The sequence below is a fragment of the Muscardinus avellanarius genome (assembly GCF_963383645.1).
Source record: "Muscardinus avellanarius genome assembly, chromosome: 8".
NCBI classification, from domain to species: Eukaryota; Metazoa; Chordata; class Mammalia; order Rodentia; family Gliridae; genus Muscardinus; species Muscardinus avellanarius.
The window spans coordinates 24,203,672-24,227,094 of record NC_137794.1 but is presented as its reverse complement, the minus strand read 5'-3'; the positions used below and the strand labels follow the sequence as shown (position 1 = coordinate 24,227,094).

Here is a 23,423-nt window from a genome sequence, read left to right as displayed (position 1 = left end):
CCCTTCAGTGTGCACAGGCCATTTCACAGTGTAATTCTGCTATGCTGTGGCTCTCAAGGCCTTTTCTGGGATCTGTAATAGGATCTGTCACCAAGTTTGGCCTAGGAATAGTGCTGATGAATAGAGTCATCATAAATAAAAAATATAAATAAAACTCATCACAAAAAATGTACAGCTCAAGTAAAGGTAGGGGCGGCCTCTGGGCAGGATTCTTTATCTCAAGATCTCAAGAAAGAGCAGAAAATTACTTAATGGATTAGGCAGCTACCACCAACAAAGCATCCATGCACACTCACACCCACCAGCAAGCTGGGGGACACTGCACTGACTGCTGTGCCTGTGCCTGTCCCATGGTGAGCTCCCAGCGCCACTGCCCCAGCCAGCCTCCCACCAGGGAGCCAAGGAGCTAAGAAAGTGCCTCCTACTGGAAGGAGGAAGTGCCTCCTAGGAGGTGAGGAGAGGTGACAGCATCAGGAGGAAAGGCAAAGTTCAGAGGAGTCAGCACACTGAGCAGCGGTGGCCTGTCAGCGCGGGCAGAGGGAGGCCATGGAAAGGGGGAAGCTGGAGAATGTTGGAGCTTCAGTGAGGTGGGGGAGCAGTAGGTTGAGGTCAACTCTGGATGCTTGCCTTTGCCTCCAGCTATGAATTCGACACATCCATGTGTTTCTTTGTTTCAGCGTCAACTGGTAAGTAGCATTTTTTTTTTTTTTTGGTACTGGGGTTCCTGGGAGCACTTAAACCTCCGGGCTACACTCCCAGACCTATTTTATATTTTATTTGGAAACAGGGTCTCTTAAGCCAGCAAGGCTGGCTCCGAACCAGCGTGATCCTCCTGTCTCCGCCTCCCAAGCGAGGGATTACAAGCTTGCGCCACCACGCAGGGCAGTAAGTAGCATTTTTAACCTGCTACTCCTTAGAAAACTCAAAGTCAAGCTGCCCACATTTTAATGTTCACCTTCCTCTGCCCCCAGGATGCTGCTTATTTTCTTTCTTTGTTTTTCCCAACTCTCCCAAACTTGTTCCCAAAGGGGATCCATTTCCCACTCATTCTTCTTTCCCTGTTAATTTTTTACAGTTCTACCTGGACCACTTACTCAGGCATTCATCCTGCCCTGTTTGAATTAGGGAACAACCTCATTGATTTATTCATGCATTTGCTAACCTGTGCTAGATCCTATTCTAGAGAGAACCAGGGGTTCTCTCTAGAGAAAAATGGTCTCTCATGAGAAAAATGGTCTCTGCCCCTGGTTATCTCAGTCAGTCAAAGGTAAGTAAAATGATCCAACACACAATTTGTTGAGTATAATTACAATAAGCACTGCAAACATTCATCAGAGAGCACTGTTTCCATCTAAAATCTGAAGGATCAAAAAAGGCTTCCCGAGGGAAGTAACATTTAATTGAGACTGGCAGTGTGAGGTGCTGTGTTCCAGGCAGGAGAAACGGTGTATGCACAGGCTTTCAAGCAGGTTAGGGCTTGCAGCATGTAGGCTGGTGGGACTGGAAGGAGAAGAGTAGGGAGGAGTGTGGTATCATGTTCCAGAGAGACAGGCCAATACTGCAGTGCTGAGAGCTGTGTGGGCAGCCAGTATGGCTCTCAAGACAAAGCACTGGCCTGATTCAATTTTCTTTCTTTCTTCTTTCTTTCTGTCCCCCCCCCCCCAGCACTGGGGATGGAACCCAGGGGCATTCTATCTCTGAGCAACACTTCCAGCCCTATTTTTAATGCTGTATTTTGAAACCGTGTCTCACTGAGTTGCAAAGGGCCTCACTAAGTAGTTGAGGCTGTTCTTGAACCGAGATCCTCCTGTCTCAACCTCTCAAATGCTGAGATTACAAGCCTGTGTCACCACAACCGCCGGCTTTCAATTTTTAGCTTAAAGATTAGCTTGCCATTTTTTGGGGAGAAGAGATGGGCTGGACCACTGAGGAGGCCAATGAGTGACACATGATGCCTTTAGGAAGAATGGCTGGAGTACAGATGAAGAAAACAAGTCGACACAGTAAATTTAGGCAGTTCCCCAGTCTTAACAGGATAAAGGTAAAGACATCCTGTGTGATGAAAGGCCCTTCTAATAAATCCAACCTCAGATGATATTTACTCACCTACACATCAGCACACAGAAATACTGATCATGCCCCACGTACCCCACACAAATGCGTACTTCTCTGTTTTCACAAATGCCCTATCGTCTACTTAAAGTGCTCTCTCCTCTCAGGTTTGGAAGCAAAAAGTCCTGTTTATCTTTAAAACACAGCTTAATTGATGTGTCTTTCAAGAAGTGTTTTTTAAGGTCTCAGTTCTTGAATGTAACATTTCTCACAATGGACTGAAAATATTAGGTTAGCTCCCCAATTCCTAAATGTGGCTTTGTAGGAGATTAAATGTTTTAGTGTATTTCTTTTTAGTCTTCTATGAGAAGCTCCTATAATATTTAACATGTAGAAGATTTTCAAAATGTGTTTGTTTAATACATCGCTTTCACTGAGCAAACCGTATAGTAGTAATGGGAGTCTGTTTTCACTGTCTAATATGGTAGCCAATAGGCAAATATGGCCATCAGATTTCTATAGCTTGGTTAGTGGAGATGAAGGCCGAATTTAAAATTTCACTTAATTTTAATTAATATAAGTTTACATAGCTATCATATTGAACGGTACTGTACTAATGATGACTGTGTTTCTGTAAATTCAATGGAAAACTATTATAAAATATAAAAAAGGAAAATTAGAATCATTGTTAAGGTCTGGAAAGTACATCATGAATACTTTATTATACAAAGTATTCTATATAAAGTGACCGATCTCTTCTTAATAATGATATGACAGTAGCTTATCTAATATTACTCTTCTATTTGATTACTCTTTTTGTTCCACCTGTACATCTCACTTCTCTTTATTATCTTTCTCATTATATTTTCATTTATAATCTTTCACATCATCTGTTCAGTCTTTTCAGTTTGCAATGCTTTCAGACTCAAATTTTCTTCAGTTCAAGTGATGAAATTTGAAATAAAATCTGTTGCTAAGTGTCTAGAATTTCCTGATTCAGTCTTGGTATAAACCAATAAAAAGTAATTTGTACACTAAACTTCTCCATTTCCCTGAGATGGACTCAGAAAGCTTTTCATATTTGATGCCCTGTACCTTCCTCTGCAGTCCACCCTGTGGTCAGAATGTCTGCTCATTGCAGACATCAGCCACTAGATGGCAATGGTGGGCCAGCAGGGGGAAATGTTTGCTGGGTCTGAGGCAGAAACTGACTAGGCTCAAAATCAAGATCTGAAGGAGTACTAACTCTCTGCTGGGAAATATGGGTCATTTCTTGATCTTCTAAAATGCACACTGCTTGGGGAAGAATGAAATATATTCTTTTTCGTGTAAATACAATGCTTAACCTGGCTGTTACAAAGTACTTCACTCTGGCCCTATAACCCTCCTTCCCTTCCCAGAGGCCCTAGCCTCCTGGCCAGCTCTTCCTCCAATACCCCAGTTGGGCTTCCACCTCAGCATTAACACCCCTGTTATTTCTTCCTAGGATATCCCTCCTCTTTGTCCTTAAACATCTCCATGGCTCCTACTCAAATCTCAGCACCTCAGGGGTCCCTGGCCCATGTCTCAAAATTCCCATCTTTTCTCTCCAGACTCCTCTGTAATCTAGACATATTCTTTCTAGCTTACTTATTTATTTTCTTCTGCTGGATAGAAGATCTATTTTTTTAATCAGGCCAGTTCTTAAGATCACAGAGAAAGAAGATTAATCTACAAAATACTGCGGATGTTTTCTCTTCCTCAGTGTGTGTGTGTGTGTGTGTGTGTGTGTGTGTGTGTGTGTGTGTGTTGTGTATGTGTGTGTGTGTGTTGTGTGTGTGTGTGTGTGTATAAAATATTCTAAATGTCTGGAAGTGATCATTCCAATTAAAAGCAGGAAGAAAGAGGTTAGCAACTTCAGTTATATTAAAATTAGTCATAGAAATTTCTATAGTATCAAGAGTTAGCTAAAGTTGGCCTTGCAGGGTTATATCTGACTTAGAATCCAAGGCAACAGTTCAGAATCCCCTGATATGACCCCCACACACCCTAACTGTGGGTAAGGAAGTGGCTGAATAAGTCCTATTTTTCTGTGGTCCATCCACACTACTCAATTACCCACTCAGTGAATATATGTTTGATTTACCTACAATCAGACAAAGCAAAACCAAACCAAACCAATAATTTTCTAAACCTCAGGAGGTCAAGAAACTTCATGTTTTGCTTCACTGTAAATTGACAAAGCCTTGGAGTCACTGTGCTTTCTGAAGACAGAAACCCAGTACACATACTATTTTTTATTTTTTAAAAAGGAAGATGGTAGGAGAATCATAGATTTAAAGTTGCAAACAGGCACCAGATATCCAGGTTGCCAATAGTGATGTCAAGTCCCAGAGCTGCTTTAAATATATCATCAAAGTTGATCTGACAATCTTGAAGATTGTATCTTAAAAGTTCAGTTGAGAAAATAGATCTATTTATGTTCAGATAGGAAGCAAAACAGCTTAGATATTAAAATAACAATCTGTTTTCTTCTATCTACTGCTTGGTAGTAGTACAGGACAATGAACCCCATGGGCATTCTACCTGTGAGCTACACTCCAAGTTCTATTTTACTTATTTATTTTTAAACAGGATCTCACTAATTTGCAGAAGGCCTTAATTAGTTATTGAGGCTGGCCTGGAATCTGAGATCTTCCTGTCTCAGTCTCCCAAGGACTATGACTACAGGTGTGCACAACAATGCCCAGTGGAAGGGGGGAATTTATTGAGTCCCATTTGCCTGGTTAAATACAGAACATAAAGAGGGTGGACAAGAATAGTCAGGGTCTCTGGACTTCCAAGATGGTCATGAAGATACTTGTCTGAGAAATCCACTGTGATCTGGAGTAATGTAGGGAGAGAATTTCAGAACAGAATTTCCAGAGTGGAAGTCCAAGTTGAGAATATCTCTCTGGAATGCCCAGTGAGGAAGGGGTAAGTGTTTAACGGGAACCACTTGTGGGGAGATCTAGGGGTCAAAGCAGACAGGGTCCATCCAGGACACTGGGCCATTTCAGGGTGGATAGTGTCAAGTTGGGGATGAGTACAGGTAAGTCACTGAGAGAGAACGAGGGGTGATAAGTGACAAGGTCACCAAGGAGTGTGAATATATTTTTAGGCAAGAAAAACTTATTTTTTTTCCTGCTATGTCTTCAGTTTGGAGAACTCATTAAAACAACGTAACACTGAAGGCAGATGGGCCTGGAATTATCTAAATAATGTACCCGGGGTAAGGACCAAAACAAACAAATAAACAAAAAATCACAGGCACTGGCAATAGGAAAGAGATAGAGTCAAAATCTACTTGGGAGGTCAAATGGGCTTCCCTTCACAGCTGACTGGACGCAAGAAGTAAGGAAGACAGAGACATAAAAGACAGAACTGGACATCCAGGCAGGATGTCCAGTGTGCTACATCCTGGGCTACAGCGCACTGGGCAGTGAGAGCTTGGGAGGGGAGATGCTGAAAATAGTTTTGCATTTGAGATATCTGAGCACATCAAAAACTCAGTTACTACATGGATCCAAAGCCCGGGGGAGAAACATAAGCTAGAGATAGACATTTGTGTTCCTTTTTTTTCTTTTTTTAATGTGACCTATGTGTATTTTGTAAATTAGAAAACACATAATTAGCTCAGGCCACTCTCTGTGCTGGAAATAAAAACACATTATCATGCAGCATATGAAGGACTCTTGTATTTTTATATCTTAGTAAAATAAAATAGCAACTCTGTTCATCAACTGAAAGATCCCACTGTTTGCTATCAACAGTGCAAAAATATAAAAACCTATTTGTAAGATACAACTGTACTTGAAGTCACAAGTACACAGTTAGCTTGCTCCCTTAAAACAAAGTAGCAATTACCGTGTGATTAGCTGTTAATCTGTCTATTCAAAATGATTTTCTATCTCTTAAAAATAGCAGAAATTATACAGGGCTTAAATCAATTTGATGTGGAAAATGAGTTTTTACCTCATATGCTAGAATTTCAGCATTAAAGAGAAATTGATTCAAAACTGTACAGTTGACAAATAAAAAAGAAAAAAATGTGTAATAAATGTGACCCCACATTTCAAGTTTTACTTGTTGGAAAATCATGAATTAGTATGTCTTGTGAATTCCCTGTGCTGAGGGATGCAGAGGAAAATGACATAGATCCAGTCTCGGTGTGCACTTGGCTTACAGCTCTAATTCCAGCAGAGGAACCTACTTGTGTAAAGAATTCATGCTGCTGCTAAGGTCTGAAGAAAAAGAGTGCTCATGAAATGTGTTTCACAACAGTGCTCTTCATATAGAAAGTAGCTTTTATCTGTCTCAAGTTATAACAACATCAAATTATATCAGCAATATGTATGCATTCTCAAAGTTAATAATCTACGTGAATTGGATATTTTAATTAGTCAAATTCTCATAATAAGCTCATGAAGTAGACAGAATTATTATCCTATTTTAAACAAGAGGAAGTCAAGGCAGAGAGAGGTATCTAGCCTGAGGCCACTCAGCTAGAACTCTATGTCCTCCCTCAGCATAAGAGTCCTTTTCTTGTTCTATGATAAACAAGCTCTCCATATTTTTGCAACAATTTGTTTTACAGTCTGGAAGTCGGCAAGCCATGCACTTTAATTTTCTTAGCAGACTTTGGGCAGTGCAGAGTACCTATGTGAGTACTAGGTCCGGACAGTGTTTTATGGACATGCTTCCAAGCAAATTCCCTATTATTGTTGTTTAATTTGATATTTCAGCTCAGAAGACAAGGTCATTTTTTTGGGCAGTCCCAGGGATGGAACCCAGGGACATTCTTCCTCTGAGCTACATCCCCAGCCCTAATTTTTATTCTTTATTTTGAAATAGGGTTTTACTGAGTTGCACAGGGCCTCACTAAGTAGTAGCTGAGGCTGTCCATGAACTGCGATCCTCCTGTCTTGGCCTCCGGAATGCTAGGGTTACAAGCGTGCGCCACCACGTCTGGCAGTTCATTCATATTTTGACATGTTAAAATTAATTCAAGTAATAGCTAGCTTCAGTTTTTTGTTTGTTTGTTTGTTTTAGTTATTGAGGATGGAACCCAGGAGCATTCTACCTCCGAGCTATACACACAGCCCTATTTTTTATTCTTTATTTTGAAACAAGATCTCTCTAAGTTGTAGAAGTACTCCCTAAGTAGCTAAGGCTGTCTGGGAACCCACAGCCTCCTGTCTCAGCCTCCCAAGTACTGGGATTACATGTATGCACTACCACATCTGGCTGATTTTTTAAAAATTACTAAGGCCTGAGGCCCCTGGCCACGGCCTCCCATCACACCACCTGCACCAAGGCCTTTGGGTTCATTACCTGGACACACCTGGGCTTTAGTAAAGTTTATTTTTTGTGTGAGTGACTGTGTGTGTGTGTGTTTTATTTTGAAATCGTGTCTCACTAAGTTGTTGAGGCTGTCCTCCAACCTGTAATACTCCTGTACCATCCTCCTAAATAATGGGATTACAGGTGTGCACCACAGTACCCAGTTTAGACTTTGATTTTAGAGTATGTTCAATATTTTGCTGAAAATCTTTGTTTATATTATAAGAACAGCTAAATATAATAGTAAGTCTTAGCCTACTCCAGTTATAGCACATGTAGAAAATGATAACTCCTGGGGTAACAGCAAGACTACATAAGACCTGAGGCCCCTGCCCACGGCCTCCCATCACGCCACCTGCACCGAGGCCTTTAGGTTCCTCACCAATCTCAGCAAAAAAGGTTACCATGGGATTGACCTGAGCAATCTAGCTGAAAACAGTAAGTGAGGTTAAGATTTGGGGAAACTGAGTAATTGTTATAAAAACTTATATATTATTTTCTATTTCTAACATCCCATTTATTTCTAAAGAAAGATAATACTACAAATAACTACAAATAAAACTATATAGATGATAAAATGTCCATTCAATGAACTAGTCCATCAGCAAACTAATGGAATTTTGAAAGAGTAAAAGATCATAAAAGGTAAGACATTAACACCACAGCCATGGTAAACTGTATTTACATGTTTTTATATAAATGTTTCAACTAGTAATATTATAGCACTTCTGATACAGAATAAAAACATTCAAAAGAGCATGTACATAATGACCTACTGCGTTCACTCAGGCTCAGCACAGAGTTAGGGGATATGAGAGGCTGAAAATGGATCGCTCACCTGCAAAGAGTTGGAAATCTAGCTAACAGGCATAATCACATATCCTCACAACAATGCACAACAGAGGAGCCACAGATAAAGTTTATAGAAAGAAAGCATTCAAAAGACTGTGGGAGAAAGAGACCACTCATCAGTGGGTGCACTCCCAAGATGCTCCCATATCAACAGGCAAAGACGGACAGGGCAAGGTCACTAGGGAATACAGCTGGGTAACAGTGCGAATGACAGTGTAACAAGAGAATGTGCGCCTCGTGTTCGGGAACCAGAGACTGGGTCTATTTGATTTTGTCACGCATAAATATAGATGCATATACTCCTTATAATATATTTATAAGTGAGTATATAGAGAGATATTGGAAATCCAGTGGAGCTGATGAATGGGATACTAGATTCTCAGAGATCATGGTAGGCACTGAAATTGTCAATTTATGAGAAGCCAGGGAAGTATTTGAGCAACAGAGACACATGATTAAGGCCATGAATAAGCGACCTCACACAAGCCTGTGTAGAGAGAGGGAGAATGTGGTTGTGATAGCCAGGGTAACAGGAAAAGAGTACATGAACTGCCACTTAATAATCCTAGTTAGCTATACTTCTCACTTCATCCTTGAAGCAATCTTCTATGCCATGTATTATTCCCATTTTATTTGTGAGAAGATGGGGCCAAAGCCATCTTCTCTGGACTCAACATTCTGTGCTCTTTAGTTCCTCTGCTCCCACATGGGGTGACAGGAGAAGAGAAATCAGAGCCACAGAGGGGAAAAATTGTATGCAGGAGGAATCCACCACTTGGAAGGTTGCTAGGGCCAAGAATTACTCTAAATGACAGAAAGGACTTGGTGATAGAGTCTGTGTGGCTACCTGTGTTGGAAAGACATACTAGAGACCAAGCAAAGGGTATAGAGTCCTCGGTGCTTCTCACAGAGGCCGCAGTTGCTGAGTGAGAGAGTGCAACCAAAGAAAAGAGTGCTCAGCAGTCTTTGGGGGCATTCACATGTTAGGATCCTCAAGGAGTGAGCACGAAATGGGCACGAGAAGCATCAAGAACTAATATTCAGGTTTATGGTAAGCACTGAACTGTCGGGGCCCACTCGGCAGGACCGAGGTGGCACCCAGGCTTGTTGCCAGCGTGGACTCAAGATGGCGCCTGGGCTTGCAGCCAAGTCACGAGGCTCACGAGGCTGGCGGTGCCCTGAGCCTGCGCAGTGAGCCCTATCAGGCGCCTTACGGATAATTAGTGATGCAACGCCTCGTGCTACCACCTGCCCGCCCAGGAGAAGGTTAAAAAGCGCGCATGCCCTAGCGGGGAGGAAGGAGAAGGAGCTAAGAGGGTTGGTGGACAGGAAGAGCAGTTCCTTGGCGGACTGCTCCGGGCTCCGAGCTGGGACGGACATGTTCACAACGCCACCATTGTGACCGGTGTGTGCTGCAGCAGAGACGTAGAGTGCCACGGAGGAGGGTTGGTGGAGTGATGAGGGAGGAGATAGAAGACTGATGTTGTTTTTACCTGAGAGGGTGTTGAGAGAGCATTAAAGAGGAACGGGAACTGTATAAGAACCTGGGGTAATAAAACTGCTTGAGGAAGATCGTGTAAGAGTCGTCACTGCGCACGACAAGTGGTGGCCTGTACGGGGACCTTCGCTTTGATCAGAACCTCGGCAGTCCAGGGCAGCCGGCTGGTAAGTACTCCTTGACTCCGAAAAGGGAGGAGGAGGCTCCATTAAGGAGGATATTTTCCCCGATCAAAGGGGGCTCCATTAAGGAGGATATTTTTTAGTGTAAGCAAGTTATTTCCCCGATCAAAGGGGGCTCCATTAAGGAGGATATTTTCCCCGATCAAAGGGGGCTCCATTAAGGAGGTAAATAAGGCTCGCGGATAAGCGAGGCTCGCGGAAAAGCGAGGGACAGCGCTGTATTTTCCCCGATCAAAGGGGGCTCCATTAAGGAGGATATTTTTTAGTGTAGGTAGGTTAGAGAATCGGGCTGGTCCTGATTCGACAAGATAGGAGTAAATAAGGCTCGCGGATAAGCGAGGCTCGCGGAAAAGCGAGGGACAGCGCTGTATTTTCCCCGATCAAAGGGGGCTCCATTAAGGAGGATATTTTTTAGTGTAGGTAGGTTAGAGAATCGGGCTGGTCCTGATTCGACAAGATAGGAGTAAATAAGGCTCGCGGATAAGCGAGGCTCGCGGAAAAGCGAGGGACAGCGCTGTATTTTCCCCGATCAAAGGGGGCTCCATTAAGGAGGATATTTTTTAGTGTAAGCAAGTTAGAGAATCGGGCTGGTCCTGATTCGACTCCCTCTCCTAATCCGCCACCATAGATGGAAGACACCTGAGGTTAGCTGGAAAAAAAAACTTAGAAAATGAAGAAAGAAACTAAGATAGAAAATGAAGGCGCCTAATGTGTAAAGGATAGGTCAGAAGATTAGTTCCTAACGTAAGAGTTGTAAACTGCTGCTCGGTACCGTAGAGATGAGTTGTTTTCTTTAAGATCTTTGGGGAATTATTTCTACTTTCCCTCTTCCTTTACCTTGGTTAATGATAGTTTAGGTTGTTTTATTGATACCTGTTTTCTGACTTTCTGCTATGCTTCTATGCATCCTTGGAGACTTTGGAATTTCTGCTCTTATTGCTGTAATTGTGGCCTCTGTGGCCGTGGCAGTTATTGCAGCCACTATGAATGCTCTATCCTCACATGTGGCTGCTGGCATGGCTCAGCAAGCTCAATTATCTGGACTATATGTATAACGTATGTGCAGTATCAGAATTTCTCCCATGCAGGCAATTTGTTTCGTCAATTAAGCAAGACACTTCTAGGAATTTGGAGCCGTGAATTTGAACACACCATGATTGAGCTACGAGCGTCCATCGCTGCAATTAATCCTACCCGCGTAGAAGTCGCCGCAATACAACAATGGATGGACTTGATACATGGAACATTGGGTTTTTTAAAAGACTGGGGTGGCATGGCGTTCTGGGCATTCTTGCTGGTGGTAGCATGATGTTTCATGGTTGGATATATCAGGCGAACTCGACAACGCGCACTGCAACAACAGCGCATATTGGTGCAAGCTCTGGCAGCCCTAGAAGCTGGCTTATCTCCCCATGTATGGCTCAGTATGCTGGATCGGTAGTCAGTGACGGGTAAGATCGTCCCCGGGACCTTTCAACCTAAGACAGGGAAACAATCATGCTATTGTTCTCCCAATGACGGGTAAGAATGGTCCTTGAGGGTCGGCAACCTAAGACAGGCACGATCCCGAGCCTTATTTTAATAAAACAAAAAGGGAGATATGTCGGGGCCCACTCGGCAGGACCGAGGTGGCACCCAGGCTTGTTGCCAGCGTGGACTCAAGATGGCGCCTGGGCTTGCAGCCAAGTCACGAGGCTCACGAGGCTGGCGGTGCCCTGAGCCTGTGCAGTGAGCCCTATCAGGCGCCTTACGGATAATTAGTGATGCAACGCCTCGTGCTACCACCTGCCCGCCCAGGAGAAGGTTAAAAAGCGCGCATGCCCTAGCGGGGAGGAAGGAGAAGGAGCTAAGAGGGTTGGTGGACAGGAAGAGCAGTTCCTTGGCGGACTGCTCCGGGCTCCGAGCTGGGACGGACATGTTCACAACGCCACCATTGTGACCGGTGTGTGCTGCAGCAGAGACGTAGAGTGCCACGGAGGAGGGTTGGTGGAGTGATGAGGGAGGAGATAGAAGACTGATGTTGTTTTTACCTGAGAGGGTGTTGAGAGAGCATTAAAGAGGAACGGGAACTGTATAAGAACCTGGGGTAATAAAACTGCTTGAGGAAGATCGTGTAAGAGTCGTCACTGCGCACGACACTGAACCCCTAAAGGAGTTGCATTAACTTCAATAATTCTAAAAGGCAATTTTAATTTTCTCAATTTTAAAATAATTATTCAATGCTTTCTAAATGTTGTATTCATTTTTCCTAGAAAAAACAATTCAAATGAAAGGAAAGAATAAAAAATATTAATAAGCACTTCTTTTCAGTCTGAGAATGATTGACATGGTGCCAAACATCTAAATTGGACAAGGTAGGGTAGTACAAGATTATAATGAATTGCTTTATAAGTCTCTACTGTGGCAGAAGCCAGGAGAGTTTTCTCAAAGTTTTGCCTGATGAATAATCTGGTAAGACAAATAATAATAACAATTAATTCCATAGCAAAGGTTTAAATAAGGAACATGTAGTGCTATTTTATAAACATGCTGATTCTTTTAGAACTGAGTGATTTCCTTAATTCTGCCCATAAAAGTTAGCTGATTTGTTCCAGAATTGTAGATTGGATTATATAATAAAATACATGTTTTGTGGATGAGAAAGGATGAGAAACTATTTTAAATATTTATTAGCAATAAGCAGCCTTTCAGCTACAGGGTATCTTCGTGTTCTAATCTATTTCCCCTGTTTTCAGATAACTATCTGAGGTGACAAGAACAAACAGAACATTTAGATGAAAGAAGTCAATACCTAGTGCCACCTACTGTTGACACTGAAGTCTGGCTTTAGGTGAAGAATTGGTGTAAATACTTGAGTTTGACATTATTTGCCAGGTCCAAAATATTCAGTGAAAACATTTGCTTTAATCTTTTAAAGAACTCAATAGGTAATAGCATAATTCTTTATAAGGTATATAAATAACATCTGATAGCAGAAAAAACAGAAGTTGTATTGGAATAGGAGTTTTTAAAAGCACTATTTGTGATGAACTGAGCTTGAGATAAAAAACAAATAAACCATATACCAACATGTATACAAATATTTTGGAATATAGTAGTGTGAGTTTTTATTGTGATAACAAAAATACAAATTTTATACTTACATAGTGGGTTTCTAATAGTGATTACCTTAAAATGGACTGGTACACACAATTTTGAAGAGTCTAATTTATTACATTTATTGCACTTGTCTCTACCAAAGTCAAAATGATTATACTGGAAGTGATTAATCCACCATCCCACTAACTGGGACCTGGGGAGAAAATAAGTCAGTGTGAGCTAAGACCTCATCTTCCTCCACAATGTAACATTTACAGCAAGTAACATATCTGTATGTGTATATGGTGGCTAATAGCCTTGAAGGAAAAGAGACAGTGAAAATATTCTCCTGCTCAAGACTGGGGAAGAAAATCTGTGCCCCACATTGCATAGTTTTATAACACACTTGTCCAAATCATATTTAAGCTGTTTCTCCTCCTTCTTCATGGGACAGACAAAATGAGGTTTGGAAAAGCTAGAGTGGGATAATGACTAAGCCATCCTTTATCCACAGCAGCTAGTTAATAGCCCTATTTTTCTTTAAGTGACTGCTGGGAGGAGATTGTATTTGGGTTGAAACTTGAGTTAGCAGGGAAGACTTGAAATGGAGTATGTATATTTTCATTATCAACAGATTATAAAACAATCCCTCATCATTTGTAAAGAAGCATGAATAAAAAACTGTGCAATCTAGTTGAGATAATATCTCAATTTTTCCAACAGAGCTGAGATGGAGGACAATTCCATTTCCTTGTTCATTTTATATCATTATGGTTGTTTTACTACAACAGGCCATTGCAACTCAGAAGATGATCTGCAGAACGCATCATCAGCATCACTTGATAGCTTCTTTGAAGTACAGATTCTCAAGTCCACACTAGCACCTCAGAATCAGAGTCGCTGGGGGTCTGGCTCAGGAGTCTGTTTTAACAAGCCCTCTGGCAATTTGTATGTATGTTAAAGTTTGAAAAGCATCACTTTGAACAGTGAAAGAAGGCACTCAGGAGAAAAAGAAAAGAAAGATAAGAGTGTAAAGTGAGTAAGTTTTATGATTCTGAAGCTATGTTAAAAGAAAATTACTCAGTGATAAAATGAAGTTTCTCTCTTCGTATTCAGAGAAAAAAATGTATTTCTGTTGCAAATAAACTTTACAGAGACAAGAAACTCTCACTCCCAAAATGATGTTCCTCCTAAATAGGAATTGGGTGTAGGTGGGGCTCACATACACTATCATACAGGACACAAAATTTTAACACAAATGCATTATAATGTTCAAGACAAGTCTCGGATTATCAACACTACTGCTGCCCTTTCTTTGTATGATTACTTAGAGATAAATATCATAATAATTGCTACAACTTTGGCCTAAGTAACTATCATCATGTACTTTTCTAATTATGGCTATTTTACTTCACAAGTTTTTGTGACCACATCTGCAGGCTTCACTTAATATTTTCAGACAAAGCAAAATTTCCATGTTAAAAATTTTATTTATAAACTTAACTATGATATCTACCTGTAGCAGTAGATTCCTACTTAGAAATTAACACCTCAGTGGACTTCCGGGAAGATGGCGACGGAGAAAAGCAGGGCTTATGAGCCCCGCTAACAATCAATCTCTATTACCACAAAATCAGTGCCTTTCAATAGCCAGAAAACACCATCAGCAGAGAAATAAAAAATGTAATTACAAGGGACAGAGAAAAAGAGGGCTGGGAAAACGAGACACCAGAAAAAACCAGACCACAGTGCTGCAGCCGGAGCCGCAACGTGAAGCGGCGGGCACCATTTTCCCTTGCAGCACTAGGCTCCAGAGAGGAGGGGAACTCAGAACGGAGCTCAGAGCCACAGAGGAGATACACCGGCCTATTGGCCGAGGAGGCAGCAGCAGCACTTTACTGCCGGAAGCAGCGGTGACCTCACCGGATGGCACCAGACCAACGCACTCAACAGCCCACCAGGCTCTAGAGAGGAGCAGCGGTCAGTGAGCCGAGGTGAGCCTCTGCGGAACAGCCGGGAGGAATTCGGCAGATTTCTCGGCGCAGGGGGCATCTTAAGCTCCCAGAGGCTGGCCTCAGCACACCCTGCAGGGACTCAGAGCGGAGCTCAAAACCAGAGAAAAATACGCCAGCTTCACAGCCGAGGGCGTGGCAGCAGCGCTATATTGCAACTGACGGCAGCAGCAGCGATTTCACCGAGTCCACTACAGCTCCATCTGCGCACTCAACAACAGTGAGTCAAATTGCGGCCCCTAGAAAAGAAATCCCAGTACTGTACGCCCAGGGACTTGACCCAGTGGGGGACTGGTGGTGGCAGAGATATCACACCATAGGAGAACGCCCAACCTGGCACCCCCCCATGGTCTAAAGCAGCCTCAACTGAGTCCCAGGGTCTGACACTCTGCGATACAACCCAGTAAAGGAGTAGTGGGGACTGAGATACCACAGACTCGATATCCAGAGAACCTTAAGTGAAGTCGTAGTGACCCAAGGGAAGAACCCAGAGAAGGCACAAACTTCAGAAATCATGGGAAAGAGGAATAACAATGGAGTAGTGAATGCCCACAACCCCACATCAGAACCCGATAAAACAGAAATTCAGAGATTTATAGAAGATCAAATCAGGAAAATAACTGTAGAAATAATAGAGGTGTTTCAAAAAGAATTCAGAGAGAGCCAAAAAGAGATAAAGGATGCAATTAATGAAGTAAAGGCCTCAATTCAAAGTACAAACAACCGATTAGACCACATGGAGAATAGAATCTCGCTCTTAGAAGATGATCACTCCAAAAATGAACGCATAGTTTCTAATTTAGAAAAAAAATCTGACAGCAGGAATCTGACATTGAAGAAATATGGGCCCATTTTAAGAGAGCTAACCTAAGAATAATTGGAATAGAGGACGGAAAAGAAGGTGAAACCAAAGGGATCAACAAGCTCTTCAAGGAAGTAATAGAAGAAAATTTTCCAAACATAGAGCAAGAGGTCGATACACAGGTCCAGGAAACTTATAGAAGTCCCTTTAGACAGGATCAGAGAAGAGGATCCCCACGCCACATAATTGTCAAAATGACCAATGTGGAAGCCAAGCAGAGAATCTTAAAGGCAACAAAAACAAAGGGCCAATTGACATTCAGAGGCAAACCAATTAGAATCACTCCAGACTTCCCAAACCAAGTCATGAGAGCCAGAAGGGCTTGGAGTAACGTATTCCAAAATCAGAAAGAAAACAACTTCCAGCCAAAAGTTTCCTACCCAGCAAAACTTTCTATCAAATTAGATGGAAAAATAAGAAGCTCCCATGACAAACAGAAACTGAAGGAATTTATGTCTTCAAAACCAGCGCTAGAGAAAATACTCAAAGAGATTAACTACAAAGAAGAAATAGGTAACACACACCAGAACCAGAGAAACAAGATTTTCCATCCAACAGACAACTAAGACTGGTTATCTGTGGAGATTCATTATTTATGCTAGTCTTTTACCTATCTCTAAATTGTATTGTTTGCTTTTATTTTTGCTAATTTTTAGGATATCTAGTTGGAATATTAATATACCTTCAGACATAGCATTTGGAAATATTTTATCCCATTCTATCAGTAATTTTTAACTCTGTTTACATTGTCTTTGGATATACAATACTTTTTTATTTTTTAGGGAGTTTGTTTTTCCTTTTGTTGCCTGTGCCATTGAAATCATATCTAAGAAATCACAGCCAATTTCAATGTTGTTAAGTTTTATGACCCAGATTTTCTTTTAAAAATTTATAGTCTTAAGATTTATATTTAGGTCTTTTATCTATTTTGAGTTAATATTTGTATATGGTGTTAGGTAATGGTCCAATTTTATTCTTTTTCATGTAATTATTATTTTTCAACAATATTTAGTTAAAAGATTAGTATTTCTTCCACCAAACATTCGTGGAAACATTGTCAAAAATAACTTGATAATATATGGAAGAATTTATCTCTAGGCTTTTATTTAACTCCAGTGGTTTATATATCTGCCTTTAGAACAGTACTACAGTGTTTCAATTATTGTAACTTTATATGGTTTGAAATCAGAAAATATAAATCTTCTAGCTTTGTCCTTCTTTGAGATTGTTTTGGGTATCTAGAGTCCATATTCCATAATAAGATAGATTTTTTCTGAAAAATAAATAAATAAATGTATGATAGTTTCACCTAAAAAAAAAGAAAAAAATATTCTCTGGTACGAAAGAAAGCAAAAAGTAATATTGAAATGTTATCTTTAAGTCATCAAAAGCTTGGTATCAGACAAACGAAACTGTTATGTGAGATTATCATCGTTAATACTGGATAAATTGCTATAAAACTAGATGTCAACCACTAAGCCAAGAATGGGAAGGAGGGATGGGGAGGGAACGGGGTGGGGATTGGGTAGGGGCTAACTGGGCGATGTGTGCATGTATGTCTACAAAAGTATTTTCTTTATGCCATTATGATGTATGAATACAGTACACCAATAAAAAAATAAGCAAGACATGAATTTAAAAAAAAAAGAAATTAACACCTCAAAGAGTAATGGGTATTAGAAACTATGAAAAGAGTGAGCTTTCTCTGGGAAAATGAGCAAGAAAATCTAAAACTTAAGCCAATCCAGTGATTTTTTTCTTTCCAAATAATATTAATCAGGAACTATGGGGAAACGAAATTTAAAATAGTATATTTTCACATTTTGTCAGCCTAAAATAACCAGGAATCTGTTACCATCCTACCATTTTAACCCTCAAGGCCTAAGAGTATGCAATGAGATTGAGATGAATTGAATCATTATTTGGTGAGTTGGACCAATTGTAAAACTGGGACACTTGTATGTCCTCAGTAAGTTATTCTACATCCTAACTAGATATATATTTAAATATAGTTTTTATCCCTATAAGTTTTTATGAAGACCACAAAAAAATCTTACTTGTGGTCAATGATGCTGTCTTAATAACTTTATGTTATTTATTTACTCATAAAGAAAAGTCCTAATATTGATGGGCAATTTTTTTTTGTGTGTGTGGTACTGGAGACGCAACTCAGGGGCATTAAAATTCCAAGCTACACCCCGAGCCCTATTTTTTATTCTTTATTTTGAAACAGGGTCTCACTAAATTTCAAAGGGCCTCACTAAGTAGTAGCTGAGGCTGTCCATGAACTGTGATCCTCCTGTCTCAGCCTCCCAATGCTGGGATTACAAGCATGTGCCACCATGCCCAGCTCATGGGCAAATATTTTTATGTCCTACTTTTCATAGATATTGTAGCAGCTTTTGATTAAATCCAGGTGATTAATCATTATTTTAATTATCTAGACAAAGATGAGAGTAAATTTTTCCTTCCTGACAAAGAGGGTCTCCTGGAAAACTTGATTAATTTGTTTTGCATTTTAATTAAGTAAAACATAAAAATAAATTGTAGTACTTTCTAGAAACATGAAAAAAAATTAAGAATGAACAGCACCAAAAATAATACTAAAAACCATATGATTTCAAGAGAAGCATTAATTGATGTTTTGTATTGACAAAAATTATGTATTAAATGCTAAGTTGATTTTTCCCAGTCAATACTGCCAGTGTGCAAATTTGAAGCAATATAATGGTTGAAATTAGGAGCAATACACTCCTTGCTTATGAAAGTAATACATAGTACCCACTAAAAGAAAATATCTTGATAGAATAATATAGCTGCACACGAAAGATTAAAGGATAAATATAAATAAGGTGTTGATTTTGATAAAAATCATTCGGTCCTCTACAGAGACAGAGGCATTTTCATAATAATAGTCCTATACAGCCTTTGATGCATAATGTAATTTGTACTATATAAAGGTATCACATTAGGACATATTCAAAAGCCTGGTATATTTATACATTATTTCCCTAGATGCACTAATTTTTAAAGTAGTTAGCTAATTGAGAGTTCTGTTTAATTACTGAACTATTTGTATAAATGTTATAATTGTAAATAATTTATTGTCCTTTTCAAACCATATTATTGAAAAGAGTAAAATGAGAATGTGAATGATACCAAAAAATCTAATAAAAAATAAAAAGTTATTTTCAGCTTCATGTGATACATTTTCAACCTGCCTTAAATCACAAAAGCCAGAAAATAAACTGAGCAGATAAGGTATACTATCTTTCTTGTAAACAGATTTGTAAAATGTTTTCCAAACAGCAGGTGGCAATGTTTGTAAGTGTGGTTGCAGCAACAGCTATGCTTACCTTTATATAGGCAGGTGAAAGATAGCTTTAGAAAACCAGTTAAGAATTTCTAAAGCCACTTTAGAAAACCTCAGTATGCTATGAGTGGGTTAGATAACATTAAGTATTAAAAGCATCTTGCTTAATTGTGATTTTTATTCTAAAAATATCTCTCCCTGGGCAAAATAAATGTTTTTTATTTAATTCTTCTTAATTCTTATGAGCACAGGATGAATTTCAGCACTAATCTGTGTAGGTATCCTTCTCATCAAAATCTTGCATGCTGTTTACTTCTTATCATTCTGAATTCATATGGCTTGAGAATTAACAAAACTAATTTTAGATCTTAAACTCAAAGAAAGCCAACTGGCATATTGCTGTTCTTAAAGTCCAGTTCCTGTTGGTATTCTTAGTGTTGAACTGTGAGAAATTTTTAGAAATCTAATTATGGAGATATATAAAGTTTTGAATTCGAGACAGCTCTTAAAATACCTTGTTTTTTCTAAATTGCTGAGTGTTAGAGACAGAGATGCAGAGCATTTGGAATGAAAAAGGAACCTAGAAGAGCTGCCTCTCTCTTACTCGGCTTCCAGACAACCAGAGAAAGCAGGCAGTTTGGTGGCAGAGCAACTAGCAATGGGACCCAAGTCGGCTTCCTGGTTCTCTAAGCTCAGGCTTTCCTCTATGCTTCACTGCAATCTTTTAAATTTAATTTAATTATTTTATTTTTTAATTTTGTATGTGAATCATATTGAAAATTGCATACATTCAGACTGTGATGGGTGCCCTCTTCCGCCCCACATTTCCCCTTCCGCCCTCCCAGCAATGAGTGTCCAGGTTAACCATGCTACATTCATACTTTTACACATAATCGAATGTAGCTCCTCCATTAATCAACCTCAGTCTTCTTCAAAATTTTAAAATCTCATCCTATCACTTTTTAGTATGTTTACAATGATTTCCCCTATGATATCATTTTGATGATTTTTATTCATTTACTGAGTTCTCAGTGTGTCAACAATACTTTACTGAATGTACATATGATTAGGAAGTGGTCTTTCTTTTAAATGATCTTGTAAAACATATGATTTATAATCCAGACAAATTATAACCTGGCAAACTATTCTGTGCTTATATGGAAATATTCTAATGCAGCAATACTACAATTCTTTTATTAATAATTAAGACTTTATGCTTTGCTTTGCCCGTCTTCCTTTCTTTCTTTCTTTCTTTCTTTCTTTCTTTCTTTCTTTCTTTCTTTCTTTCTTTCTTTCTTTCTTTCTTTCTTCTTTTTTTCCTTCTTCAACTGGAGGTTGAACCCAGAAGCATTCTACTTCCAAGCTACACCCCAAGACCTATTTTATTTTAAAAGAGTCTTGCTAAGTTGCTGAGGTTGGGTTCAGAATTGTGGTCCTTCTATCTAAGCTTCCCACATACTGGGGTCACAGGGGTGTTCCACCATGCCCCGCTTTTGCTTTTATCTTAAAATGTGTTCTGGCTGGGTGTGGTGGCACATACTTATAATCCCAATACTTGGGAGACTGAGACAGAAAGGTTACAGGTTTGTGGTCTGCCTTAGCAACCTAGCAAGGCTCTCTGCAACTTAGGGAGACTCTGTTTCAAAATAAAAAATAAAATAGAATTGGAGGTGTAGCTCAGAGATAGAATGCTCCTGAGTTCAATCCCCAATACCCCCCATCCCCACACACAAACACACACACACACACACACAAAAACACATTTCTTATTGGAATTTTCTTTTACAGTGGTAATTGGGCCCAGAATAAATGGAGATTTTACTGCCATCCTTTAAGGTGAGATTAATTAGAAATAGGATATAAAAATTTGGATTTCAACATCATCTCTTTGTCTTCTGACTCAGCTATCTAAGATTTATATCTTTATATTTCTTTTTTTTGAGATTTAAGGAAGTTAACTAAAAAGATAGAAATACAGAAAATAGTTACAGCCCCATGCCAGAATGGCATGGGGGGAGGGTGGTCCAAGCCGATTCACCCCCCTTATCTTTATATTTCTGATATATATATATATATATATATATATATATATATGTTTTGTGTTCTCAGTTAAAAAAAAACATAAATATAGGAGAAATAATCTAATCTAATCTAAGTTAAGCCATATTCAGCCATGTTCCTGTTCAGTATGGCCACCTTTTTATTATCAAATTTTTAATGTCATTTTGCAACATTTAAAGCCTATATAACTATTCTATTGCACAGCAAGGGAGGATGCCCCATATAATATAGAAGCAAGTAACTGAGGAAATACTGTCCTTATAAGGGCAATATGTTTGATTCTTTTTTCAGGTTATAAAATGATTGCCTTAGGATAACTGCATTCATTCTTACCCGGGCATCGCTGCTCACTGCACCTTCTCACTTCTTCACCAGTTCCTTCACACTGCTGTCCTGTTACTGCTGCACCCTGACATGTCCTTAGCCTCCGTTCCCAGCCTCCATCACAGGACTTAGAACATCCACTCCAGTGACCCCACTGATTCCACTGACCATTGGCTGAAAGAAAAATGCCACAGTCAGTGACAATCCTCTACTACAGTTTGCTTTAGGAATTTGCAAATCTGAGGATATTACGATCCATTCAGTTTTTATTAATCTACTACCCTGAATAAACTAGTCCAACATCTTACTTTACTGGGGCAGTTATAGAGTATTGTGATAAGCAAAATTGACTTACTTGGTTCTGGCTCTTCAAATGTGCATGAACCACACTTATAAAAAGTACAAGTTCAGGGCAGAATTCTACTAATTTAATCTCCTGAATCACTTGAATTTTTTTACTTTACAAACTTAGTATGCAATGGAATAAACTCTAGTATACATGGTTTCATTTATAGGAAATATATATTTAATATCTTATTATTCCATGACTGTCTCATACAGTCCGGGTAGGTTTTATAAAGGGCAGGAACTCTTTCTGTGCAGGAATCAGTCCTTACCTGTACACTCCGGGTTATAGCACTCTCTGCTCTCTGCCCATGGCCCTCTGCACTCGGAGCCCCCGTGAGCAGCCGCGGTGCACTGCCGGCTGCGCTGCTGAGTTCCATTGGAGCACGTCACTGAGCACTGGCTCCAAGAACTCCACTCCTGCCACTGTCCGTCAACTACCAAAGCAGAAAGGGAGACAGTGTAAGGGGGTCCTCGAGGAAGGCTGTACGAAAAGCATATGGTAAAGCTGACCTTGAAGACGAATAACCATCAGTGGATTCTGAGTTAATACAATAAGAAGTCGTATGAGATTTTATTATTCCCCAGACAATTAGTAACTTATTTTCACTCCTCTTTCCTTTTATGTATCTATCCCAGTATCTTTTTTAGTTCACTTATTTCTCCAGAATATTAATTGATCACTCAAAAATGTAAGGCTTTGAGCTAGGCCTAAGAACACAGGGTAGTCAAGATAAGTTCTAACCAATAGTCATATAATCCATATTTTAGAGAAGGAACTCTTAAAAATACGCAATCAATTACATGCTCATTAAGTCATTTATACAGTGTGTTGCAAAGGTTAGCTTCAGAATGCTGTGTGATTAGAGTTTAGAGGAACTGGGGAGTCTTCCTTGACAAAGAGGCTTACGGCAAGTTCCAAAGAATAATGAGAACATACTTAGTACACGGGTTCTCTGCAGAAGGATATGCAAAGGTCCTTGGCAGAGGGAACACGGGCGCTTCCAGGAAGTGGATGGAGGACACTGTGAAGAGTCTAGGCAGCCAGGGAACCAGAGGTAGCAGAGAAGGTTGGTAGGAGGGCCAAATTCTGCAGGGCATATATCAACTGTCATAAGAACTTGGGCCAATATTGGTAGATCATTTAAAAAACCACTGAGAAATTTAAATGGGCAATTGTATGCTCAGATCTAGCACAGTGTAGAGAAAGAATCACAGGAGATTGGGAAAGGGTCTGAGGCAGTGATTACAGGGCATCCTGGAGAATTTAGAAAGTCACAAAGATGGAATGGTGCAAGGACCTGCTGAAGAAATAGCCCCGAGAGCAAGGAGCCAAGTGACTCCCAGATCTCAGGGTCTGATACTTGAAACTGAACTGCTGATACTGCTGAACTTGACTTCTCTTTGATGGACTCAAACTGAGATTTGTCTATTTATTCTTTCAAATGATCTTTGAGATTCTGTTATCAGACACTGTGATAGA

At 40.0% G+C, this 23,423-nt stretch overlaps 1 protein-coding gene across 1 annotated transcript in view; it reads right to left on the bottom strand.

Moving 5' to 3' along the window:
• Positions 1–23,423, bottom strand: part of ADGRB3 (adhesion G protein-coupled receptor B3) — a gene marked incomplete at both ends in the record, with an annotated part of 810,263 nt that overhangs the window by 449,393 nt on the left and 337,447 nt on the right. The window contains 2 exons of the mRNA XM_080699695.1: positions 21,605–21,769; positions 22,213–22,377. Coding sequence (XP_080555821.1) covers positions 21,605–21,769; positions 22,213–22,377 — 330 coding nt within the window. The remainder of the gene's footprint in view (positions 1–21,604; positions 21,770–22,212; positions 22,378–23,423) is intronic.